Source organism: Gallinula chloropus (genome assembly GCF_964237585.1).
Source record: "Gallinula chloropus genome assembly, contig: HAP1_SCAFFOLD_215, whole genome shotgun sequence".
Taxonomy (NCBI): Eukaryota; Metazoa; Chordata; class Aves; order Gruiformes; family Rallidae; genus Gallinula; species Gallinula chloropus.
Window position 1 is genome coordinate 153,237 of NW_028168757.1, and position 24,131 is coordinate 177,367.

Consider the following 24,131-nt stretch of genomic DNA (forward strand, 5'->3'; position numbering starts at 1 on the left):
CGTGCTGGTTCACCCACCTGCAAAGGCTGGGAGAAGCCAACAGCTCTGTTATAGAACTGGGGAAATAAACTGCTTGCTCCAGAGCAGGCTGGCAATGAAAAACTGATAAATTCCTCATCTAAAAGCCTGGGTGAGCTTGAAGCAAAATAATTGTTGCTTTCCTTTGAACTGGGAATTGGAGGGGCCCAAAAAACAGTGATTGGAGGCAGAAGGAAAAGATAAATGAACGATTTTAAAGACAGATTTGAGGAGAAGATTCCTATGCAGAAAAAGGGGGAAATCAAGTTTTCAAGTTTTTTTCTCTCAAAATACAGGATAACCAGTTTGCTGAAAGGGGAATTAAGCATCCTCTGCTCCTCTCAGTTTAAAAATAGATATTAAAACCAGAAAACAAGCAAGAAAGTAAAAAAAAAACAAAACCCCACCCTGGAAGTTTAGAGGGATGGAAGCTGCTGAAGTATGTTTCATGTAACAGAAGCAAACCCAAGGTCTGTGAAGAAGGAGAGAGACCTCCTGGGCCAGCCGCGGTCTCGCGTTCTTGGGTGAGAGGAGCTGGAAATGTGCAACTTGTTGTCAGCTTTGACTGATGCGACTTCAGGAAGTTGATGAGAAATTTTAAACAACAGATTGGCAAGGCAGAACTCCGTGTCACTGAAGATACGATAGCATTCGAGGGTGACCACGGCGGTTAGTTTAAGGGAAAGAGTTTTGAAGAACAGATGGTCTTCTCTTATTGGGCTTTTTTTTTGTTTTTAATTAAAAAACCCCTCCAAACAAACTCACAACACAACAGAGCGATGCACTAAGACTCCCTGATTTCTACCAGTAAAGGAATTAACTGGCAACCCTCTGAGCCTCCTGAAGTACTTCCAAAATCTTCCTCAGAAGGGGAGGAGAAGGGTTCATCTTCAAAAATTCAAACTTTGAATGACAGCGGATCACCCACCCACCCCTTGTCCAGTCCTGCTCTCTAAATGCAGTAATTAAACACGAGTTTTTAAAAGAACATTGTATTCACTGCAAGCAAGGAGCTGAGGAGGTAATAGGACAACAAGATTCATGCTCATCACTTTTAGTTATTTGAACCGAGAACCTAAATCAGACCTGATTAAAATAGGAACTCAAACCCAGATTCAACCAAAACTGGAGATATTAAACAAATACAGATGTGACAAGAGTCGTGATTCAATTATTAGGAGTCCATCTTTTAATTGCTCATTAAGATGACAGTGTGTATCTTTGCCTACATACATTTAGCAAAGCCTTTTCACTTTGACAGCGCATAAAATTACCCACGCCAACTGTATATCTCTTACTCTTTATGTCAACTTTAGAGTCGCTGGTTTTTCATTATCCTCTTGGCCACAAATTAATAAGGAGGAACAAATTTAATAGCAGCCTCAAACCTTTAGAGATTATCTCAGCCTTGTGTATCTGTGCCAGTTAAATTGCCATTTCTTTCTGCTTAAATTTAATGTGGTCATCTTGATACAAACACACACATATTTAACGCTGCTCTCAGGGCACAGTACTGGCACACCGAGGGGCTGCTCTGAAAAGCTGACGTGGAGCTCCAACTTGAACTTCTCCAACCTCATCACCCTCCCTTTAAGATGTGACAAATGGTCCTGGAGCACCTCCCCTACAAAGAGAGGCTGAAGGAACTGGGTTTGTTCAGCCTAGAGAAGAGAAAGCTGTGGGGGGACCTCACTGCAGCCTTCCAGTCCCTGAAGGGAGCAGAGAAACAGGACTTGGTGCAGGAGTTCCTGGACACAGGTTTTCTTCCCATAAACAAGGTATGTTGGGAAACAACCTTTTATTTCAACATCATCTGCTGAAATGCAATTCAATTCCCTAAGCTGGCAGAGAAACTCTGGGAGGTTTGCTGGTCCACAGTACAACAGGGAGCTTGCTAACACTGACGGGTACTGTTGAGAGCAACGCATGTGTAAACAGGAATAAAAGTCTTGCAGGTTCTGGGGGTCTGAAACAACAAACAAGCAGTTGTCACCATTTGTCAGCTTCAGGGTTAAACAGATTTCTGGCAGGAGAAAGCCAAGTTCCAGAAGATCAGTATATGGAAAAGACAGCACCAGCTTCAAGGCAGAAGGGATGTGCTGGCAATTTCCTCTCAATTCCTGACAAGGAATCTCAAACACAGCTGGCAGATCTTCAGTCAAAACCAAACAGGAAGCAAACTGCTTGAGGCCTTTATGAATGTGAATAGAGAAACTCCAGAGAATTTTGACTATTGCAACACTCTCCACTGCTCCCTGGTCAGAGGGCCGAAGATCTGAAGTAGTGCTGAACTCAGGAGTCTCATCTCCTTCGTGAAGCCCCATTTCAAAAGAGCCATCTTCTTTGTCTGTGGTCTTGGTGTCACCCAGAGGGCTCCCTTTCTCCTCTGTAAAGCAGGAGGGGGGGGGGGAAACTCTGCACAGTCTGCACTATCAAGGCAGAAAGGTGCTGGGTAAAATCTTGGTTTGTGGCAGTGTGTGACATACAATGAAAAGGCAAGATGACAGTGTTACAGGGGTCAGGCACTGCACGCTGTTCTTCCTCTGAAGGATCCAAACTGCAAAAGAGATAACAAGGCAAAGTACGAGCCTGAGTTTCAAAACAGTCACAGCTACCTACAGCTCATGGTGCTGCTGCTGCTGCTCTGAACTTTGAGGTATAATCTTGTTACTGCAGTTACATCAGCCTAATTTCATAAAACATCCTAAATAGTCAAGAATGCATAGGTTGCAGTTGTATTCATTTCTGTATTTCTTTTATACATTTACAGCATTTAGTTGATAGAAATATTCCTAATTCATATTATTCCTTTGTCCTGCCACTGAATTTTCAAGATGCTTTCAGATCATCTTGTGTCTATACATTGTTTTGTCTGTACATAGTAACTATTTAATTTGTTAGATCAAAAATAGCATGGCCAGTAGGTCTGGGGAGGTGATTGTGCCCCTGTACTGGGCGCTGGTGAGGCTGCAGCTCGAGTGCTGGGTCCAGTTCTGGGCTCCTCACAGGACATGGAGGTCCTGGAGCAAGTCCAGAGAAGGGCAACCAGGCTGGGGAAGGGGCTGGAGGGCAAATCCTCTGAGAAGCAGCTGAGGGAGCTGGGGGTGTTCAGCTTGGAGAAGAGGAGGCTGAGGGGAGACCTTCTCCCCACCTCCACTGCCCAGCCAGGAGGGTGCAGAGAAGTGGGAGATGGTCTCTTCAGCCAGGGGACAGGAGATGGGACAAGAGGCAATGGGCTCAAGCTGTGCCAGGGCAGGGTCAGAGCAGATGGGAGGGCAAAGTTCTTCCCTGGCAGAGTTGTGGGGCTGTGCACAGGCTGCCCAGGGAGAGGCTGAGTCACCTTCCCTGGATGGGTTTATAAAAAAGGGTAGATGAGGTGCTCAGGGATCTGGTTTAGCTTGGGACAGGAACAGTTGGACTTAATGATCTTAAAGGTCTTTTGCAACCTTGTGATTCTGTGATCTTCGTACTGTGCACAGCCACTGGTTGAGAGGCTGGGAGTGTGCAATTTATCAGAAGTTAAAAATAAAGTGTTCAGCTCATCTTCCATTTCCCAAACCCAACAGGCACTTTGCAAATCACTGGCTTGAAGCCACTGACTTTATTCCAGGGTTCAAAGGTTACAAAGACTTTATACTCTTACCACTGATTTCGGTTGAAAACAACTAGAGGCAGCGTGCAACCAGACACACTGGTTTGCCTTAAAGCCGGGTTTGAAATGCACCATCCACTATTGGGACTCAAAAAGCTGATGGGGGTTAAGCCAGAGCTCAGGAGTCTCACTTACCACATCTGGGGTCACTTCCATGTGCTTTACAGGAATCCAACAGAGAGGCAGGTGCCTACGGAACAAAGAACCATCAGGCAGTGGCAGCTGCTGCCAGATTTCAGCAGAAGTGAAAAGCAAAGTCAACGTTGGCTCCTGCTTTTTAAGGCCAGCAGCTCCCTGCTGAGTCCTGACTGCTGTACCCGTGGGCAGCTGAACAGCTGACCTGTGAGGATGCTGACACACCAGGTTTTTAGTTCAGGCTGGGCACTCTGAGGCAGCCAGGAACGCAGTGAGAACAGATGTGGCCTGTAGGCCTTTCAGCACACTACAGACTTCAGCAGCAGCGCACAGCCAGGCGAAAAGGCAAAGGCCCTGGAGAAAGCCCAGCCACGCTGGCAGCAGAGGCAGAGTCCCTCAGGGCTGGCTGTCTCATGCCCTGAAGCCAGGCATATGAAGGGCATTTCCTATATCAAAAATGACATCACAACGCAGAAGTTAAACAGCTGGAGTTTGAAGGAGACCAATTAGGCCAACACCTATTGCCAGAGAGAAGGTTCTTCCACTCTCTGAGGAAGAGACCTGTCTTCCAAAAAGTGCTGAACTGCTCAGTTCAGAGAGCAGTTCAGCATCTCAGAGCACACTGAATGAGACGCTAATGCCAGGTAAACATCTCAGTCCTGACAGCGACAATTCTCTGGTGAATTCAGATCATGCACTCACTGTACAAGGTGGACCAAACCCACCACTCAAATTTGGGGCTACCTCCTTCCTCAATTATAACAGCTCAGAGAATGAAAATACCTTTGCTGTGGATTACTATAACAACATAAGTTTAATATCAGAAATTAGCTTGCAAAAAAACCAAACACTACCACATTAAAACTGCCATAAAATAAACACAAGTGTAGCAATTATCTGATTTTTACATCCAGAGTCTGGTATTTCAAAATATCTCTGGGGAACTGTATAGTCTGTAGGAGTCAAACTACTGGATTGCAAAAGACTGCTGGCTAGGACTGTTTCTTCACAAATTATTTCTAGAAGAAATACAAAGACCTTTTAAAATTGCTGAAGTAAAACCAAAATGAATGTCTAATAGTGTCTGTCAAACAACTAGAATTAAGATTGTATCATCAAAATGTGACCATCAGTCATTAAAGCTGCGGGGTCTCTTCACAGAACAGCCAGGACAGAACAAAACCAGGCACAATTTTAATATCCTTAAGTGCACTGAAAGGTGCACTGAAGACTGCTAAAGCTCATTTTTTAAGCTAACCACCAATTTAAATCTCAACATCTTGTGTGAGAATCCTCCATGTAATTTAGTTTTAACACAACTGGTCCATTTCCTTGAAACTTGCCCTGAGTGTTACCAAAGCATTGCCAGGCTGGCAAAGCCATAGCAGAGCAGTCTGTGAGCTTCACAGCATTCACTCCCATTTTTGCAGGCGCCAAGCAAACAAGCAGAAGATCTGTAAAACCTTTACCCTGGCGCAGGAGGTCCTGTCCCTCAAATGCCACTCAAGGAAATGATCTTCCCTCGATCAGAACCTTTCTGAAGGATCCCAGCCTGACTCGTCATTACAAACTGATCAGGAATGCAGTATACTGAAATATTCTCAGGGACATTGGGCTTTTTGCCTGTTTGATATTCACAGCCTGGCAGGAATGCAACCCAGCACTCCAGTTCTCAGCATCAGCACAGAGCCGGCCCGCTCACGCGTGTACAACGTACGTGCAAATAAACAACAGAATCCCAATCACAGAATCCCAGCCTGGGCTGGGCTGGAAGGGACCCCAAGGATCACAGAGCTCCAACCCCCCTGCCACAGGCAGGGACACCAACCTCCAGGCCTGGAGCTACACAAGGTTGCCCAGGGCCCCAGCCAACCTGGCCTTGAACACCCCCAGGGATGGGGCACCCACCCCCTCTCTGGGCAGCCCCTTCCAGCCCCTCACCACTCTCTCTGGAAAGAACTTCCCCCCAATATCTGTCCTAAACCTTCCTTCCTTTAGCTTCAATCCATCCCCCTTGTCCTGCCATTGCCTGCCCTTTCAAAAAGCTGATTCCCTCCTGTTCCTCTGCTCCCTTCAGGGACTGGGAGGCTGCAATGAGGTCCCCCCACAGCCTTCTCTTCTCCAGGCTGAACCAGCCCAGCTCCCTCAGCCTCTCTCCGTAGGGGAGCTGCTCCAGCCCTCTGATCATCTCCGTGGCTCCTCTGACCCCTCTCCACCAGTCCCACATCTTTCTTGTCCTGGGGCCCCAGCTCTGGGCACAGGACTCCAGCTGGGGCCTCCCCAGGGCAGAGCAGAGAGGGACAATCCCCTCCCTGTCCCTGCTGCCAACCCTTTTCTGATGGGAGACCAGGATACCATTGGCCTTCCAAGCTGCAGGAGCCACTGCTGGCTCATGCTGACAATGCATGTGAGCTGCTTCCTCGGGCATAAGAACTCCTGCCTGTATCGTTCTGGATTGATGGCAAAGTTTAGTAGATGACACCAAACCATCTCTCAGGCAGAGGAAGCACAAGAGAGATTTACTGCTTGAACAAAGCAACCGTGTTAGCCAGAAGGAAACTCAAATTGACAAGAAAACCAGAACAGGGCAGCATTATTTCTGGATTTCTCTTCTCTATATATGTTTAATCTTTGCCATAAGCCATTTGGAAGACATGTTTAAGTTGAATAAAATGCTAGTGAAACAGATGGTGTCTAGAGAAACTGCAGAGAAAACAATTCACAGAAATAGTGCATCAGAAAATGAATTCCATTATTCCTGATTTCAGGTCTAACAATGAAATAAATTGCCCAGCATAGTTCCATTTTTTAAAAAATAGACTTCTCAAAATCAGTATTTTGAAAACAACCCTTGATAGCTAGGTATGTAGCAAAGAATTCATTTCTGTTGTTAAAGCTGAGGAATGTCCTAATCCTGTCCTACTCCTTGCTATCCCACTATATATTAATATATTTATAAATATCCCACTATATATTTATATCCCACTTTTATATTTATTTTTATAAATATAAAAGCCCTTCCTCAAGACTCTACTACAGGAATCTTATGGAAAAGGACCACAGTCAGTAACCCCAGTCTTACACCAGTTTTCCTATAAAATTCCCAAGTAGTTCAGAAAGATCTTGGTATTTTTTCCAAGACTCATGTGCTCCTTAAACATTTGCAATAAGGGAAAAAGATGCTTGACCAATAAGTAACACCTAAACAGTCACAGCCACTGCTAGCATGCATCTTTACAGCTAGCCCTGCATAAAACCCCAGGCTGCCCTATAGCCAAGCTGTCTCACTCCTGCAACTTCAATGCTTGATGCTTTAAAGCCAGCGTTGGCTTAATTTGGGAGAACCTGGCATTTCACCTGCAGGTGAAAAGTTATCCAGAAGGGCTCCAAAGGCAACTCAAGCACATAAATAGCAACTAAACCTGCATCTAAATTGCTTCTCCTTTAATTTAAACGCTGTCACTTCATTTTTACTGAGTGATCTAAGACCTCTACTGATTCTGCAGAAATGCCAGGAACAGACTCTTTCCAAAGACCTCTTCCCCCACCCACCAATTCACTGGTAAGAGTAAGCTGTTTCGCCCCAAATTATGGAGACTGTCATCACTTTTCTAAATGGTTACAAAGTCGTCCCCAACCAGATACACCCTACTGCATTTTAAGCTTTCATTCAGGCAAAAGCAAAAGCATCTTTATCTCTTCTCAGACACACATGAATTTCCCAGTCAGTCAGTCCCACGGGCCCCTGCAGAAGATGCAGGACACGCCACTGTTCTACGTTCTAATGCAGTGGGTACCCTTGGTTGAAGCATCCAGTGAAATGGGATTTTCAGGTAAGGTCAGCAGGTGCTGTGGAACACAACAGTGTGCTGAAATCACAGGCTCAGTCTGAACCCAAACTCCAGAACTGCCTCTTACTCATCTCCTTTTCCGACCTCCATTCTGGCCTGACAGAAACACAGCCCTTGCCAACAGCAGTAATGGAACAGATGCTCCAGCTCCCCTTGTGCAGACCAACAAGCAGAGAAGCAGTTTTAGAACGTGCCTACAGATGCCACAGTTCCCTTGAAGGCATGTATCTAGACTAGCAAGAGAGATACAGTCCTCTGCTGCTGCTTTCTGCAGTAAAAGCAGCCCCGTGCCCCAACTTCTGTTCGAGTTAATTAACACCACAGTGAACATCAGGTCAGCTTTGCCAGGTCACATGGCACTTGCACTACGCCAAAGCTGCCGGGTCTGTCTGCTCTGACTTGATAAGCCCCATATCCCTACACAGAACATCCAGGTACATCAGTGCAGCCCAGAGACGCAGAACCCAGAGGCTCAGCCCAGCAGCACGATACATACATGATTACCTTGGCTGGAGCTGACAGGACGAGGCAGAGAGGGAGAGGAAGGACGAACAGGAACAGAAGAACAGTTTGGTTTGGAGCTGGCAGCGGTGAGCCTGGAGTCCTCACTGATCTAATAAAGAAAGTAGGCAATAATTAAAGAAAAATCCTAAACACACGGGACACATCAGAACCTGAACTGCACTAAGTCTACAAAGATTTCCCAGTTGGAGTAAAAAGAACGTTAGTACCAAATGTGTTGGGTTTCTGAGGGGTGGCACACGGTGGTGCTCACATCCTCTCAAGTTCCCATTTCCCACTAAGCAGAACTCCACTAAGAATTCGGTTAGAGAAGTCATTCTGATCACTGATCCCTGCACTGACAAAACCAGCAGCAAGTTTCACAAACCACAACGACAACAGGATTCTTAGGCTGCAGGGGCATCACAGCTCCTGATAATACAACTTATTTCCAGAACAAGATTAACCCACTGCACAGCAGACAGGAGAACAGGACAATTCAGACTTCTGATCCTTTCCCATTGCTCAATACTCGCAAGAAGAAAGTCTGGGAAAATCATTTCAGTCCTCTGCAACACAAGCAGTGATCTCACACCTCAGCACTCTTTGTATAAGATGGAAAATACGGCTGTGGAGGTCAGCTGCATATTTATTGTGTGTACCATTAGGCCATTTTCTCTTTTCCTCCCACTTCCTCTATCCCAAGCCAGCAGAAAAAGGAACATCCTGAAATTGCATTGAAATCTAAATAGGAGAAAGAGGTGATGTTCAAACCTCACACTGCAGTAAAGCACAAACACTGCACTCACTTCCATGACAAGTGAGTTTAAGGAATTCTGCTCAAAGCCAATCTGGAGAGGACTCACAGGCTTCTTTTGTACACAGCACGTTCTGCTCTCACAGCACCCAACTCACCTTTTTATCAGAGCTGCTCAGTTTGTGTTTCACCTCCTTGGCTTTCTGAATGGCTTTCAGCACTTCCACTGTGTCTGGTTCCTTTTCTGTGGTGATAGTGTTATCCAGACAGACCTAAAAATGTTAAAAACATCCAGAAATACAGAAAACAAGGCAGCTCTGTAACTTATTGTTACTTATGTCATAAATAAATAGTTTGATGCAGATGCTGTGCATGTCTGTAACCCTGTAAACAAGGTAATGACCACGTCAGACCTCATGACTTGAATGCAAACTCAGAAGGGCTTGGGAAGCTCCACACCCCACTGGCACAGGCACCTTCCAACAGGAACACCCTGTTACCCAGTGAAAGCAGGGCAAGCTCTCCCTTAGATCTGAGGAGCACGCCCAGCAGCGTATACATGGTTCCATTCCCTACAGATGTACTCCAACCCCCACTAAAAACTCCTCAGGCTTGTAGAGCATTCACACAACTTTCCTTACCAGGCTTTAGAAAGAAAAAGCTGTTCTTACATACCTCTGAAGCCCTGTCCCCAAACTGAGCCAGTACTTTGGTCCCATAGTCAGGGAAGATGCTCAGTGGGTTGCTGGATAACACCACCTTTGCTAAGCACGGGAGGTTTCCTATATTTTTTACTTCATCAATCTGAAAGTTTTTCAGTAAAAGGATGAATACACATATTGGCTAAATGAGAACACCACCACAGTCTAAGCATTTCTTGACTAAATTACATACAAACAGTAACCAGGAAAAAAAATTCTCTCCAGCCACTTTATTTGCACTTTCACCCTCTAACAGAAATCACTTGTGTTCTAAAGCAATCTGACACTAAAATCAGTAGTCACCTGTTCGATTTTGTTGTTGCTCAGATCCAAGTTGACTAAAGAGTACAGCTTGTTAAGACCACACAGCCTTTCCAGCTGATTTCCTGCTAGATTCAGAGTTTTGATGTTTCCCAGTCTTGTGTGAACACCTTCCAGCGATGTCAGCTTCTTGTAGGATAAGTCCAGGTGAACAAGGTTGTAAAGATGCTACGAGAGCACAGAAAATCCAGATCACACACCAATTTGCTAAAATTAAACAATATCAAAGGCTTGTCCATTTGCTCATGCTGGATGCTGCCCAGCTGACAAACACAACATGAACTTGCTCATTACACAGGATTAAGCCTGCAGGAAAGGGAACTTCCTCGACTCTATTTTTCCCAAGCCATTGACACAGCCAGCAACGACTGAATTTAGTCAAGAACTACATGTTGCATGTCAGTGTTGGCAAGTAAGAAATGCACCCTTACGAGGGCTTGATGCTAGGAAGCTATTTGGGCTTAAACTCTTCTCTGCAAGATGAGTGGCAAAATCCTTTAGCAAAAGGATTCTGTCTTGGAAGGTCCTGGGCAGCCTGGCAAACATCACCTTCAAAAGCATCCCTTACCTGTAAGTTTTCTACCAGAGACACCCCATTGTGACTCAGGTCCAGGAACTCAATCTTGGGAATTAATTTCTAGAAGGGAAAAGGTGCACATGTTAAATGCGTTTTAGCTTAGAAACCTGGCTGTACTTCCTTCACCAACCAACTAACAACTAACAGGCAAAGGGCAGGAACTCTCCAAGGCACAGACCCTCTTCTCAGCTTTCAGCAGTAAAAAGCGTTCTGCACCCATTCTAGTGCAGCCAGAGTGCAGACACCTGCTCGTGAGAGAACCAGATTACTCTGATGAGCACGGTCACGTTTGCATTTGAAACCTGGGTTCTCACTGATGACAAGCAAGTTGCCCCCAGTTTAGCCCCACTAACTACAGATCAAACTCATTAAGAGGCCTTTCCAGCTCATCAAACAGGCCTGTCTGTATTACACAGAACCCTGGATAAAGATTACAGAAGCAAAAACCAGAGTAAGTTGAGCAGTGCATTGATCTCCACAGCATTACCTTGTGGAGCTCAAGCACGGACAGTGCAAGGGGAAATCTTTCAGAAGAGAGATACATGAAGAAATTGCAAAATCCCTGCTGAGTCATGTGCCACAGAAGACCAGCCATCCTTTCCCCCCACACACAAATGAAGAAAGATTTCTTACCACTGAATCATCAATTTGAGAGATGCTGTTGTGACTCATATCCAAGGTTGTTAATGTTCTCCAAGTTGGGATAACTGCTGTCACTGGACAGCTTGAAGTTGCATCCTCTGGCTCGCACTGATCAAACTCAGAGGCCTCTGGCACCAGGATTTCCTGTTAAAGACAAGCACCCTAAAAATATGGTACCTGCATCTTTGGTGAAAGCCCATTGTTTCACAAGCAATCCAAATGACCTTATGAAAGAAAGATCCCTAAGCCTTATAATCACCCAGATTAAAGGTCTTAAAGCAGGAGCTGAGTGTGTCAGAATGATTTTAGATCCACAGGGAGGGAGTCCCAAACACTGGCAGCCAACCCAGGCTGGAGAATGGGAAGGAAGAGAGGGACTGTGAAAGGTACGCTCCTCACAGCCTTGCCAAATCACAGCCCAGAGAAGAAGCCACACGCATTCAGCTCTCGAGGAGTAACAGAAGCACATTCCAATCAAAGCATCAGAAACATCCCTGTGAAGGGACACATCTCATCACTTCAAGTCTGTTCTGAGAGGCCAGCAAACCCTTTCTGCTTCCCAGCTTTAAGAGCAGAACCTGCAACAGGCAGGACAGAAAAGGACCAGGGCTCCAAATGGGGATTCCCCCACCACAGGCGCAATTCTCGCACACGCTTCGAACACCCATCAGAAACTCCCTCTCACCTTCATCGATGTTGCTGAAAACCGAACACTCATTGTGGCCAGAGCATGTTTGGATGAGGTCAGCCCTTTGAGAAGCTTCCCCCCACAATGACTGAGCTATTGGAAAAACATGACAGTCAGAAATGGCAGAACAAACACGGGACACAGCAGAGGCAACTGAAAGCTTCAAGGACGGATTCCCTCCCGGTCCGGAAAGTAGTTACAGCACTGCCTTCAAATCTGGGACTATCAGGTCAGACAGCCCAACATTTGGTAAAGCTACAGCAAGAAATTAGGGGCACAACTACAGAAAAACTAATTCCCAAATATTTCTTTGCACAAAACATCTTCTCTAGGCACTTTCTACCCTCCCTGGGCATTCCCCCAGGTTCAACCGCCCAGGCAGTTGAACAGGGCGCAGTGTTTGACTGTCACCAACCGCAGAGGTGGGTACCTCAAGCTGTGCAGATCGACCTGCAAACACAGTTACTGCTGTATCCCACCTTCTTTACTGCAAAGAATAAACAACAACTGTCCGGGGGAGGGGAGATGCCCAGCTCAGCAGTTCACACACACCAATGAGCTCATTACACAGACTAAGTTTGACATTATAAAAGTCTTTTCTGCAGTTCAATGTGACCCAACCTCTGTCTAGCAAATGGGTCCTTCTCTGGGCACACTGTGCAACAACAACCAGTTCCCAGAGAACTCCTTCTGCCCAAGGAAGCACCTCTCCAGATCACCACTGTTTGGTTTTGGGCAGCAGTTACGACGAGATGAAAATGCAGGTCTGCTGCCAGCCCATCCAGCACTTTTCAGGAACCCACAGGCACAAAAGTCTTCAAAACAAAACCCTTTTTTATTCTCCCCACACTAAACAAAGCTACTCCTGAAATTATCCATGCTAGACGCACTCCCAACACCAGCCCACTGAAGTTTCCTTCCCACTCTAAGATGTCAGCAAGTCCCTGACTTGGGGACTGCACTGCAGCTCTGAACCAGCACAGCCTCTCCTATCAGTGAGACAGCAGGCATGTCCAACAAAAGGTCCTGAACCCAACAGAAGGGAGCACAGGGTAAGGGCTGTGTGACACAACCAGGCATTCCCACTCTGGAAAGATCTGAAAGGGATGAAAGAGGTTTTGAACACTCCCAGTGGAAGCCCTGTGATCCACACTGAGAGCAGAGCAACGAAAAAATGCCGCAAATTCTCAAGCCAGAAGCGCTGCACTCAAGTGAACCTTCTCAAGCAAATTCACATCACTTCAGAAATCCCTGCTGCTTCCCAAACAAGAAGTACTTTGTAATAAGAGCTCCCATTAGCACCCATCTGTTGGAGCTTCACAGGGACAGAAAGCCACCCTGGGGTAGCTTCTGCATACACTGGAAATGACACACATCCTTTGGGAAGACATGCACAAGCTCTTCTGAATATTTACATCTGGCATCCGTATTGCCAAGTCCTGAGAAAAACCCCACACTGTTTCCCAAATAAAACACTCCTCCTGAACACTGCATGCCCCAACCCCAGCACCAAAGCAAAGCAATTACCAAGCCTGAGAGACATGCACCAGACCTGGCATTTACAGAGCCCCTCAAATTACAGGCAGTAGCTCAGTTGTACCTCTGTTTGATGAAGAGATTTGAAAATTGACAGGTCAAACGGCAACAGATGCTCCTGAATGGTACTGGTTCCAAAAGGTCCCCCTGTTCCAGTGACCTGGTCATCAACAAGGAAGAACAGTCAGTGTACACAACCCAACCTGTGCTCACTTCAGACAGCTGTGCACGGGCAAGAGCACAAGTACAGCAGCTGGGACAGCCACAGCTCCAACCCCTTTGTCAAACACGGGATGATACAGGAAACTCGCAGATTAACTCTTCAGCAGAAAAAACCCAAACCATCAGTTACACTCCAGCTAAGTGCTCTGAACTTGAGGCACTGAACTTAAGCTGCCACCTGGTGCTTGTATTTTGTAGCACATGGGGCACTCAAATCCCACAGACAAGACTGAGCAAGGCTTCATCCACAGCTGATCAAGCCAGAGTGGCACTCACTAAAACCAGCTTCCCTGAAACACCTGGATCCTCCAGGACAGAACTGTCTTCAATTCCAGCCCAGGGGATGAAGTCCAAGGCACTGACAAGATGGGTTTGAAGAAAGCATTAGACCATCTCATAAAAAGGCATCTAGTTTTCCCACGTGCCCATAGCATTCTGGCCAGAGCACATGGCACCAGTGCAAAAGGCAGGCGGTTGCAGTTCTGGTTGCTGTGAATAAAATTTTGGGAGAAATCTCTTAAGGTTTGGGGTTTTTTTTTGGTCTTACGTATATCTTATAAACTCTGAAGGCTCCCACTCACAAGCTTTCAGAAGGGCCAGAAACTCTCAAGTATTTTTCTAAATAATATGCTGTATATAATATTTTTCTAAATCATATGTTCTTCTCCAGCCAGAGAATCCTCTGAACAACAGGTTCTACACACAGAGGATGGCAAAGGCAACTGAAGATCCACAGGAATAACAGTAGAGCTGCGGTTTTGCTTTCTAAACTTCCCAAGCCCTCCAGTGCACCTTCCCCAAACCACTACTTCATTTCATCTTTGAACATACCACACAGTTACAAGGAAATTCTTCATGTAATAAAAGGGCTGAAAAGACACTGACCTGTAGCAAGCAGTGTTAAAAAAGCTACTCAGCAAAAGTCTTTGTAATTCACTGATTTGGTAGAAGAACAAAATATCAAACTGGTTCCAGACAAAAAATTATCTGAGGCCATTTTACATTTGTTCTGTAATGGCATTTGTCCTAGAAATTCTGGGCCATTCATCTCTAAAACTGATGGTTTTGTTAGTTTGGTTTGGGGGTTTTTTAAACTTTCCAATACAGTTAAAGGTGAGAAAGGGGACAGGACTTACACACACATGCATGTATGCATCTCTATACACTGGCCTAGCCATAGTGTTGTCAAAGAATGCAAGGTTGAAATGAATATTTCCTGCTTCCCCATGCCTATTAGCACCCAGTAAGGCTCTGTCACAGAAACCCTAGAGGGCACCGCTGAAGAGATGACATCACATGGCAGAATCAACATCTTTCTTAGAGAACTATGTTGAAGGTTGGTAGAATAAGCACCTGTTTAACACCCAGCTCTAAATGCTTACAGGTGTTTACTGCCAGTAAAGATCTTGTGCATTCAAACCTGGCTCCAGAAGCATGCCAAGAATCCCATCACTCTGGCAGAAACACCGCCAGTACTTGTGCAAACATGGCTCACCTTGAAATACTGGAGTCGACAAGTGAAATCTAGAATATGACCTAGATCAGTTTTGGCATCTCCATTAGCACACGTAGGCTTCCCCTGCAGCAACTGTTGAGTGACAGCATATGGCTGCAAGGGTCTGATGTTGAAGACTTCTCCAGCCATTCAGAGCTGCTCTCCTGAAAAACACAGGATGATGGTATCGAACACAACGCTGCCCCAGTTACCAAAGAGTAAATGGTACCTGCAAAACCTAATGTCAGCGATTTCATCTCTGTCATTTATATTCTAAGCTCATGATTAAGGCACCAAAACAATGTCTTTTCTGCTTCTAAACTAGAAGCACTGAATTCAGATAAATTTTCTTTAACACCAGAATAACCCAAGTGTTCAAACAGGCACTCTCTGCATTCAAGCCTTAAGCTCCCAACGCAACTAATGGCAAATTTCCCTCTTAACAGGGCTGGAACCAGACAAAGTTCATTTATATAACATACAAATTGCTAAACTTTGAGATATCCCTAAGTTCAATAGCAGCTCAGACTTATTCTAACCAGAAAAAGCAGCACCTACCATCTAACAGATAGACCTGACATCCTTTGCTAAGCTGCTGATGTGCAAAGCTGCAGCATCTTCTTGGACAGTCTGAGGACTTCCACCACACTACCACCAGAGCAAGCTCCCTGGGCAGGAAATGCATTATCTGGCAACATTTTTACAATCCCATTTCTTTCCAGGAACACTAGGAAACAGCATCCAAAAGCCTCCTCTGACAGCATCCCAAGAGCAAATGTGGATTACAGCAGTCAGAATACATGCACACGTGGAATTAACATCTTCCTCCTCTTCCTTTTAAGGACACCAGTTTGACCTGACAGACAGGAGAGCATCGGCTTTCCTGATAAGCAGAGTTCTCCAAAGAGTAAAACTCCCATTGGCTTCAGTGGGAGCAAGTCCCAGAGTCCAGCTGCACATCACCACAAGGTTCCACTCACATACAGCGGTCAGACATCAATGATTTTGGCACTAGTGAGGCTACAGGCACTACAGAGTCAGGGAACAGTTCTTCAGGACCTTCCTTAAAGTGTTCCACAATTTGCTGAGTGCCCCCTCTGAAGTGGCTTCACCTAAAGTTAATTTTGTGCCAGAACAATCTGAACCACGCTTCACCTATCACCTCAGCCAGCCAGAATCACAGCACAGCATTCAGCCTGTCCCTCAACATGGGTTAATCATTTCACACGCCTCCTGCTCCTGGGGAGCCACTTAGAGATGTTGCAGTAGTGCATTTCATTGTCAGCTGTCAGCCTCAGAAAAGCACATCCTTTCATTAACTGACCAGAAGGTCTCATGTTTCCTGAATTCTGGAAGAACAACATTAAGACAGGTGAAGTGATGCATTCAACACACTCTATCAAGGCTCACTGAAATGACACAAACTTCCTGACTGGTTGCACTAAAACATACCAAGGAATTCATCAATTTCTGATTTATTTCCAAAAGCAGCTGTGCTTCTGTGACAGTTCCTCCTCAAATACAGCTTGGATCAAAGCACAAACAGCAGAAAAAGGTGAAGAGGAAGAACAAGTCTCGGTCTGATGTGAAAGGCTCAGATCTCATGGTCTGGAGATTAAATCTCATAGGTATACACACGCATGCACATGGAGGGAACCATCCCCAGTTAAATTCTTGCAGGTTCTTTACCTTTGTGGAGAGTCCCTGTTCACCATCCTCTATCTTCTCTGCCCTTCTGGACCTACACAGTGCTCAACCCCCTTTCTACACACTGACAGCTCCAGGAGGAAAAGAAAAAGTCTGGAAAATTCTCCCTGTGGGAATTTGTTATTTTTCAATCTAAAGGAGCACAAAGGTCGGTACAGGTATTTCCCATACTTCACAAAAGGCAAATGCTCTGTAGAAGTCCAGAAATAGTTCTGAGCTCTTCCAAGAGCTCTCTCTAAGGCTCACAAGAAGAACAAAAAACTATCTGTGATAGTTTAGGCACACACATCTCATTTTAAGGTAGCTGCAAAGGACAAACAGGCATTACAGATCATCATGAAATGAGTATTTGATGAGTTTACTTCACTGACAAACCCCTCATGATTCATGACAAGGAAATAAATCCATGGGCCATCTGCAGCACAGTTCAGCTCATCTGATGAGGCAAACATTTCAGACAAGCACATTCTTAGTATAACTGAAACCCCACTCACTGAGGAGGAACAGTTTGGAGAAGCAGCTTGAAGCTGCATTCCGAACAAAATTCAACAGTTCTGTTATTGGATAAAGCCAGTTACACTCACCTGGCATGCAGAGATCTGACTGAAACCCAGGCTCTGTGTTCCCTTCATCATCTGGGGGACACAGCAGAATTTTCCTACATTTATAATCGAAACAAGGTCATGACGTGGAGTATTGTAGCCCACAGAAAAGGAGCTCTAGTCCTCTGTCAGACCTACAAGAGGCCTCTGTCTTTGCTCTCTTATATGCACCAATCCCACAGAAATCCAATGTTTGCAGGTGTCTCTGAACAGCAGCTTCTGGGTACTCAATTATTTTCTTTTAAAAGCTTCTATCTGGAAGTTAAGAAACCAAATCTAAGATGACAAAGTATAAGACACTGCAAGGAAGTAAGCACCCCCATATCACTGCATACCCCTGTTCAACACCAAAGCAACAATAAGGTTGTACACTGCTGTCACATCCAACTGCTGCTCTTTGCCAAGCCAGACACAGCTTTCCCCTGGAACACAAAGGCTGCAAAGCACTTGTAGTGTATTTACTGTGGTTATTTCTACACCAGTTTAGTTCCATTAACCTAGGGAATAAGATTAAATAATCCCTACTGGAAATGCTACAAATAAGAATAGACAAGAAAAAAAATAATCACAGAATCCCAGGCAGCTTTGGGCTGGAAAGGACCTTAAAGCCCATCTGGTTCTAACCCCTTGCTGTGGGCAGGGAAACCCCCCACCAGCCCAGGGTGCCCAAAGCCCCATCCAACCCGGCCTTGAACCCTGCCAGGGATCCAGGGGCAGCCCCAGCTTCTCTGGGCACCCTGTGCCAGGGCCTCATCACTGTCCCTGGGAAGATGATTTTTTTCCCATAATACCCAATTTAACTCTCCCCTCCTCCAGCTTAAGAACATTCTCCCTTGTCCTGTCCCTCCCTGCCCTTGTCACCAGTCCCTCTCCAGCTTCCCTGTAGCCCCTTCAGGGACTGGAAGGCCGCTATAAGGTCTCCCCAGAGCCTTCTCTTCTGCAGGCTGAACCAGCCCAACTCTCTCAGCCTGCCTCCATAGCAGAGGTGCTCCAGCCTTCTCTGGCCTTGCTCCAAGGGCTCCACGCCTGTCTTGTGCTGGGGACCACTGAGCTGGATGCAGCATTGCAGGGGGCGTCACTCCAGATCAGAGGGGCAGAATCCCCTCCCTTGACCTGCTGGTCACACTTCTTGTGAAGCAGCCCAGGGGACAGTTGGCTTTCTGGGCTCTAAGTGCACACTGCCATGGGTGAAAGTTGAGGTTCCTTCCTGTCAGTGTTGCGCTGATCCAGAGCTTAGATATCATACTTTAGCTTGATGGACCTTTCTTTCTCAGGAAAGTACTTAACAGGTGACTGAAAATAGGATGCAGGCTCTCTCTTCACAAGCAGTCACATGGGGGTGGAAGTTACACCAAGAGATGTTTTAGTTCAATGCAAGAAATACATTTCTTTACAGTGATTTACTTGACCAACCTTCCCAGGGACGTGTCAGAGTCCTCATAACTGGAGGCTTTAAAGATGCAAAAGGAACATCCATCTCCATGCCAATCTGGTTATGATGATGAGATACTTGGTAGATAGAGGTGAGAGGCTCCCTGAATCAGCCACAAATCAGTAGGCTCAAGCTGGTCAGTACTACTGGGGTGCTGTCACACAGCTTGTGTTTGAGACAGATCAATCATGCCAGTCTGCAAAAGAGCACACAGACACGTCCTCTGAGCCCTTACAATATGCTTGAGTGGAAGAGAACTGTATGCTTCAAGGTTGTAGAAGACACAGGCAAGGCATGTTACATGGGATCGTTAAGGATGGGCCTAGGAGAGCTTCATGGAATTAAAGAGATAAAACTAGGGAGAAATAGGAAGACCTGTCAGAATTTAATCTATTATTTAGTATTATTTCTACCTTTATTCTAAATGAAGTAAAAGAACAGCACAAAGCACAAGGAATAAAGTAAAAGCAACAAGGTTTCCACAGCTAGTTTAAGACAGAGTGCGTTATGAGTTCTGCCCCCTGCCAAGAAACCAAAATTATATATTGATGTACACATCCTTGCTTTTGCAGGAGTAGGATTCTGATGAGCATAAAACATCAGTAGCAGTGAACTGTGTAGGCAGGATGACAGTGTGTCATTTTTGAATTCTTGGTAAACAACTACAGATGCTGCCCTCTTGTATACATGAAAATAAATCCCCGTGTCTAAGGTATAGAGGAATCCTTCCTGTGGAAGCAGAACTGGTCTCATCACGTAATAACATCAATATTTTGAAAAAGTTAAATTACTTTTTGATTTACAAGATGAGAGGCCAAAAAGGAATCTCACAAACCGTTACTTTTTCAGAAGCTATAGCTCAGAAATAGTCAAGTGGAATGTTTTTTTAATTTGTATTAATTCCACATTGAATCCTGTACATCCAATTTTAGCCTAGCGCATTTTTACAGCTGAATGTACAGCTGGGACCTCTGGAAATAAGAGCTTTTATTATGGAAATGCTGGCATAGTTTTAGCTAGGGTCGGCACACGTAGCCTACTGTAATGTGCTTTAAAACTTGAGATGGAGACCAGAAGTCTGAGGCTTAACAGTAGCAAACCCTGTATGCCTGAAACACAAGCCTCCCCAGAAATGTCATGCAAGACTGCTGCTCCTGGCATAACTCTCATTGAGTTAAAAGGTCAAAATGAACCTCATTGTGCTTGTTTAAAAAGTAGACGGTAACAGGAAATGTCTTGATTTGCAGATACAAATAAAAATTTTCAGAATGAGAAGATGTTGAAGAGCATAACAAGTCACACCTGGGTACATATGAAACTATGTGATTGGTGAAAGAAAATTTAGTTGTGTTAAAATGGGTAAATGCTAATATTTTGAAATTGCTGATTTGGTTACTGACCAAAGATTCCTCAGCCAAAAAAAAAAAAAAAAAAAAAAAAAAAAAAGAGTAGTGGAATGTCAAAGCACTTTAATTTATTTGTCTGCATAATTTTATACTAACAGGTGAGACAGTCTGGTCAGGATGAGACGATGGACTGATACTGCAGCAAATGATCTGAGAAAATGAGTTCTCTTTGGCAAGGTTCATAAGGCAGTTGTAGAAATGCCTGATCATCTCATTAATGTGGGTTTAAAACGAGAGTTCAGGATTACGAGTATAAAAAGTGTTGATTATCAGATAAATGGAGTCAGATGGACAATGACGTCCCTTCTCATTTTTACTGTGTTTAATGGCAAGTGACTTTGCACACATTTTCTACATATGAATACAGTCCTTTCATTTTCTATCCTTTCTTATTTCTCACTTTATTCCTTATCTTCCTATTTTTCATTCACCTTCTCCTACGCTTCTCAGCTCAATGCAGCTGTTCATTATGTCTCCCTCCCCCGGTCATTTCACACAGGATAAATTGACACTCTGAGCTCTGCGTTAGTCTGCCATCTCCAGATGCACAAACGCTTGCCTAGCTGGGTCTGTGTAACTAGTAACACACTAGTGCTGGTGTGGACGTGGTCTAAATATAGGAGGATAATCCTTGATCTCTCCCACAGCTGTTACTGGAGGAGAAATGCATTTTCTTGCAATTCTGACGATGGTGGTTTCAAGTGATTACTGCACAGAGCTGTGGAGTGTCTGTTTCCAACTCAGGCATTTGAATAAAGGAATAATGAGAATAAATGCAGAATAGATTTTGGGGAATGCTTTCATGTATACTAAGCGAGGTGTTTGGTCTGAGAAACCTGTCACCCATCCTAAATGTCCACATGGACATCACCTAAACTTCATTAATTTATCTTTACCTTTTTTCTATCCAAGTTTTATCCAATTCTTTAAGACATTTATGATTTCCATGCAGGGAAATTCAGGTCCTTTGGATTGTCCCAATGCTTCCCTTCTTTTATCTCTCTCTTTGCTCTTTCTTGTTTTAGTTGCTTGTTTATTCATTCCTTCCTTTTTTAGCTATGTAGAAAAAAGTAGTTCAGCTTTTATCCACAAAATAAAATTTCAGATGTAAGGGTACAAACGATTGTTACCAATTTCTTGCTAATAATAGAATCAGAATTCCATGGTTCATTAGAACCATGGAAAAAGAAGTTGTCCAGAATATCAAAATGATTGAGCAGTTCTTTTTATGGCATAGAAGATTTTCTGTATTTATTGTGGTCTGATATGTGTCTTCCTAAAAAACACATTTTGAATGAACTCATGACCTGCACTATTCAATGTTTTTGGCCTAACAGTGTGAATCTCTTCTGGTTTATTCTCCTCTCCTTAAATCTGAAACAAACCACGGCTGAATAATTGAACAGGGCTCTAATCAACCTGATTGACTTGAGATGTCCCTGCTCATTGCAGAGGGATTAGACCAGATGATATTCAGAGGTCACTTCCAACCCGAACTATTCTATGATTCATCAGTTGTGATCCTACTTTGGATTTCTTTCTATCAGCTTTTGTAGTGTTTTCTTCTCCTAATTCCTAATTATTGAAGAAACTTTAAATTTCTACCTAATTTTCTGAAATTATTTAGGAATATGATTTCTCAAAACATTCTTAGAGAAAAATAATCTGTAATTACTCAGCATTGTTTCTGTCTCTGTAAACTAAAGGTGCTGATGACTTTTTATCTTTTCCTCATCAAACTTATCTTCAGAGAGCAAATCACTAGAAGGCAGATGAAGTCAAAAACTCAAAAGTCATCAGTAGGCCTGACAACAGCCACAGCTCTGTCAACATTAGCTGTACTGCATGTAGAAGATTAATGCTGTACCACAGAGAACTTTTGGGTCCTCTGCACATGTTCATCCCATAGGGAGTACAGTATTAATTGGAACAGCAGTTGATAACCTTCATTTTCCTGGTACAATCTGTGATATAAAAATTCTACAGTTCTGTAGTTAAATTTCCCATTTTTCAAATCCCTGTCCTGGTTTCAGTCAGGATGGAGTTCACTTCATTTGTAGCAGCGGATGGAATGCTGTGTTTGGGAGTTAAAATGAAAACAGTGCTGATAACACCCTGATGTTTTTAGTTGTGGTCAAGCAGTCAAGGACTTTCTCAGCTCTTCATATTTCTCTATTAATGAGGAAGGAGGGGACAAAGCCAGGACAGGTGCCCCAAATTGGCCAAAGAGAGTATTCCATGACAATTACGTCCTGCTCAGTATAAAGGGGGGCTGATGGGAGGAGGAGCGGGGCGGCTCCAGGATGCGCGGTTTTGGGGGGATGATCAGGTTCCGGGACGGCTCTGGGTGGCACGGCCTGAGCTGTGGGTTCAGTGAGACACTGCATTGGGTATCAACAGCTTCATATAATTTTGCTCTAAAGTCCTGTCAGCTTTGTTATATTGTACCTTTCTGCTATTCTAGTAAACTCTCCTTATCCCAACCCACGGGCTTTTGGTTTCTTGGTTTTGGGTTGTTATTTGCCCCTTCCTTCTCCCTTCCCTTTCCTCACCCCCGCCACACACCTCTCCCCCTCCTCTTTTCCTTTAAAGAGCAGGCAGCTGCGTGGATCTCAGCTCTCAGCCGGGGTGAAACCACGACAATCCCTTCATCAGAACCACAGTTTCTGCTCTGAATTGATCAGTTTTGATTGGTTATCGTCAACAATGTAGAGATTTCTGCTTGCTCAAAATAGTTTACACCAACACATATAAGTATATATATGTTCTTCAGGCCTTGTTAACATGTCATTTAGAACTCACAAATATGCGTAATGTATTGCAGACATCATTTATGTTCAAATCTTAATCTTAAAGAAGTATAGATTTGCTTAATATTTTAAAATATCATGTATTATACACTGAATTTTACCTATGTTTTCCCAGTTTCAAAGTGTAGCACCTGTTGTAGGTACACTGTGGACTTGGAGGAGATACTGTTTTGAAAGGCTGTAGCAGATGAGCCTTTCTATGGGAGCATTTACACTCCCTTTTTGATCACTGCTTCCCAGAATCTTCTAGAAACTACAAAATGTATTTTAAAAATTAATCATTAGAAAATACTGATGTAAAACTGAAGGTCATAGTTGTGTACAAATTAGTGATAATGAAATCATCAAGTGTGCAGATTAGATGTTCAACAGTGGTAGTTGAACCCCAGTGAGCTCTAGAAGTAAAATAATGCACATTAAAGTGTTTGAATCAGCATGAACAAAAAATGGATGGTCACTCTGGTACTCCTTAGCATAGATTCTCACTAGGCAATAGGTCAGCAGTAAAACAATTCCCAAGAAACCTCAACTTTCTCAATCAGAACTTTTTAGCTAAGTGTATAAGATTAGTACAAGTTATACAGGTTTGCAAATAATGGATATGGGAAATTTATCATGTTTATATTATATCTGAGGAGAGGTGGACAAGCATAAATGTCATGAAGAATATATTCTGAAGTGAGAAATATTTTTAAATAGTGGATTTTTATACACACAGCATGAAAAGAAGTAAAATGGTATGAAACCAGATTTTATATATCTTGTTGTACAATGAGCCAGTAAAATCAATGGTATTTGGCAAATATGTGTGTATGTGTGCATGTGATTGGCTTAAATATATGTTCAGGTATTTGGGTGAGAAGCCTCGTTTGTGCTTGCCAAAAGCTACATAAATCCCAGCTCAGGTACAAGATGAAGATGGTGGAGCCAGTTTTTCCAAGCCAGAGAAGTTGGGTGCTTATTTTAGCCTGGAATGATTTAAAAAGTGACACTACATCAGTACTAAAAGAATGCTAAAGCAATATAGCTAGAGTCAGCATCTCGTCGTGGTTATTCCCAGTTGAAAAGTGCACTGATA

The 24,131-nt window shown here is 44.1% G+C and overlaps 1 protein-coding gene across 1 annotated transcript; it reads right to left on the reverse strand.

Annotated features, from left to right (window-relative positions):
• Positions 1–1,217: 1,217 nt before the first annotated feature.
• On the reverse strand, positions 1,218–15,246 carry LOC311204194 (nischarin-like; the record flags this gene model as incomplete). Its single annotated transcript, XM_084280654.1, is given in 13 exon segments — positions 1,218–2,429; positions 2,431–2,575; positions 3,802–3,860; positions 4,703–4,824; positions 8,161–8,269; positions 9,073–9,186; positions 9,590–9,718; positions 9,919–10,104; positions 10,505–10,573; positions 11,147–11,299; positions 11,841–11,936; positions 13,444–13,539; positions 15,097–15,246. Coding segments are annotated over 13 exon segments (2,178 nt in total). The 3' UTR covers positions 1,218–1,679.
• Positions 15,247–24,131: the final 8,885 nt, after the last annotated feature.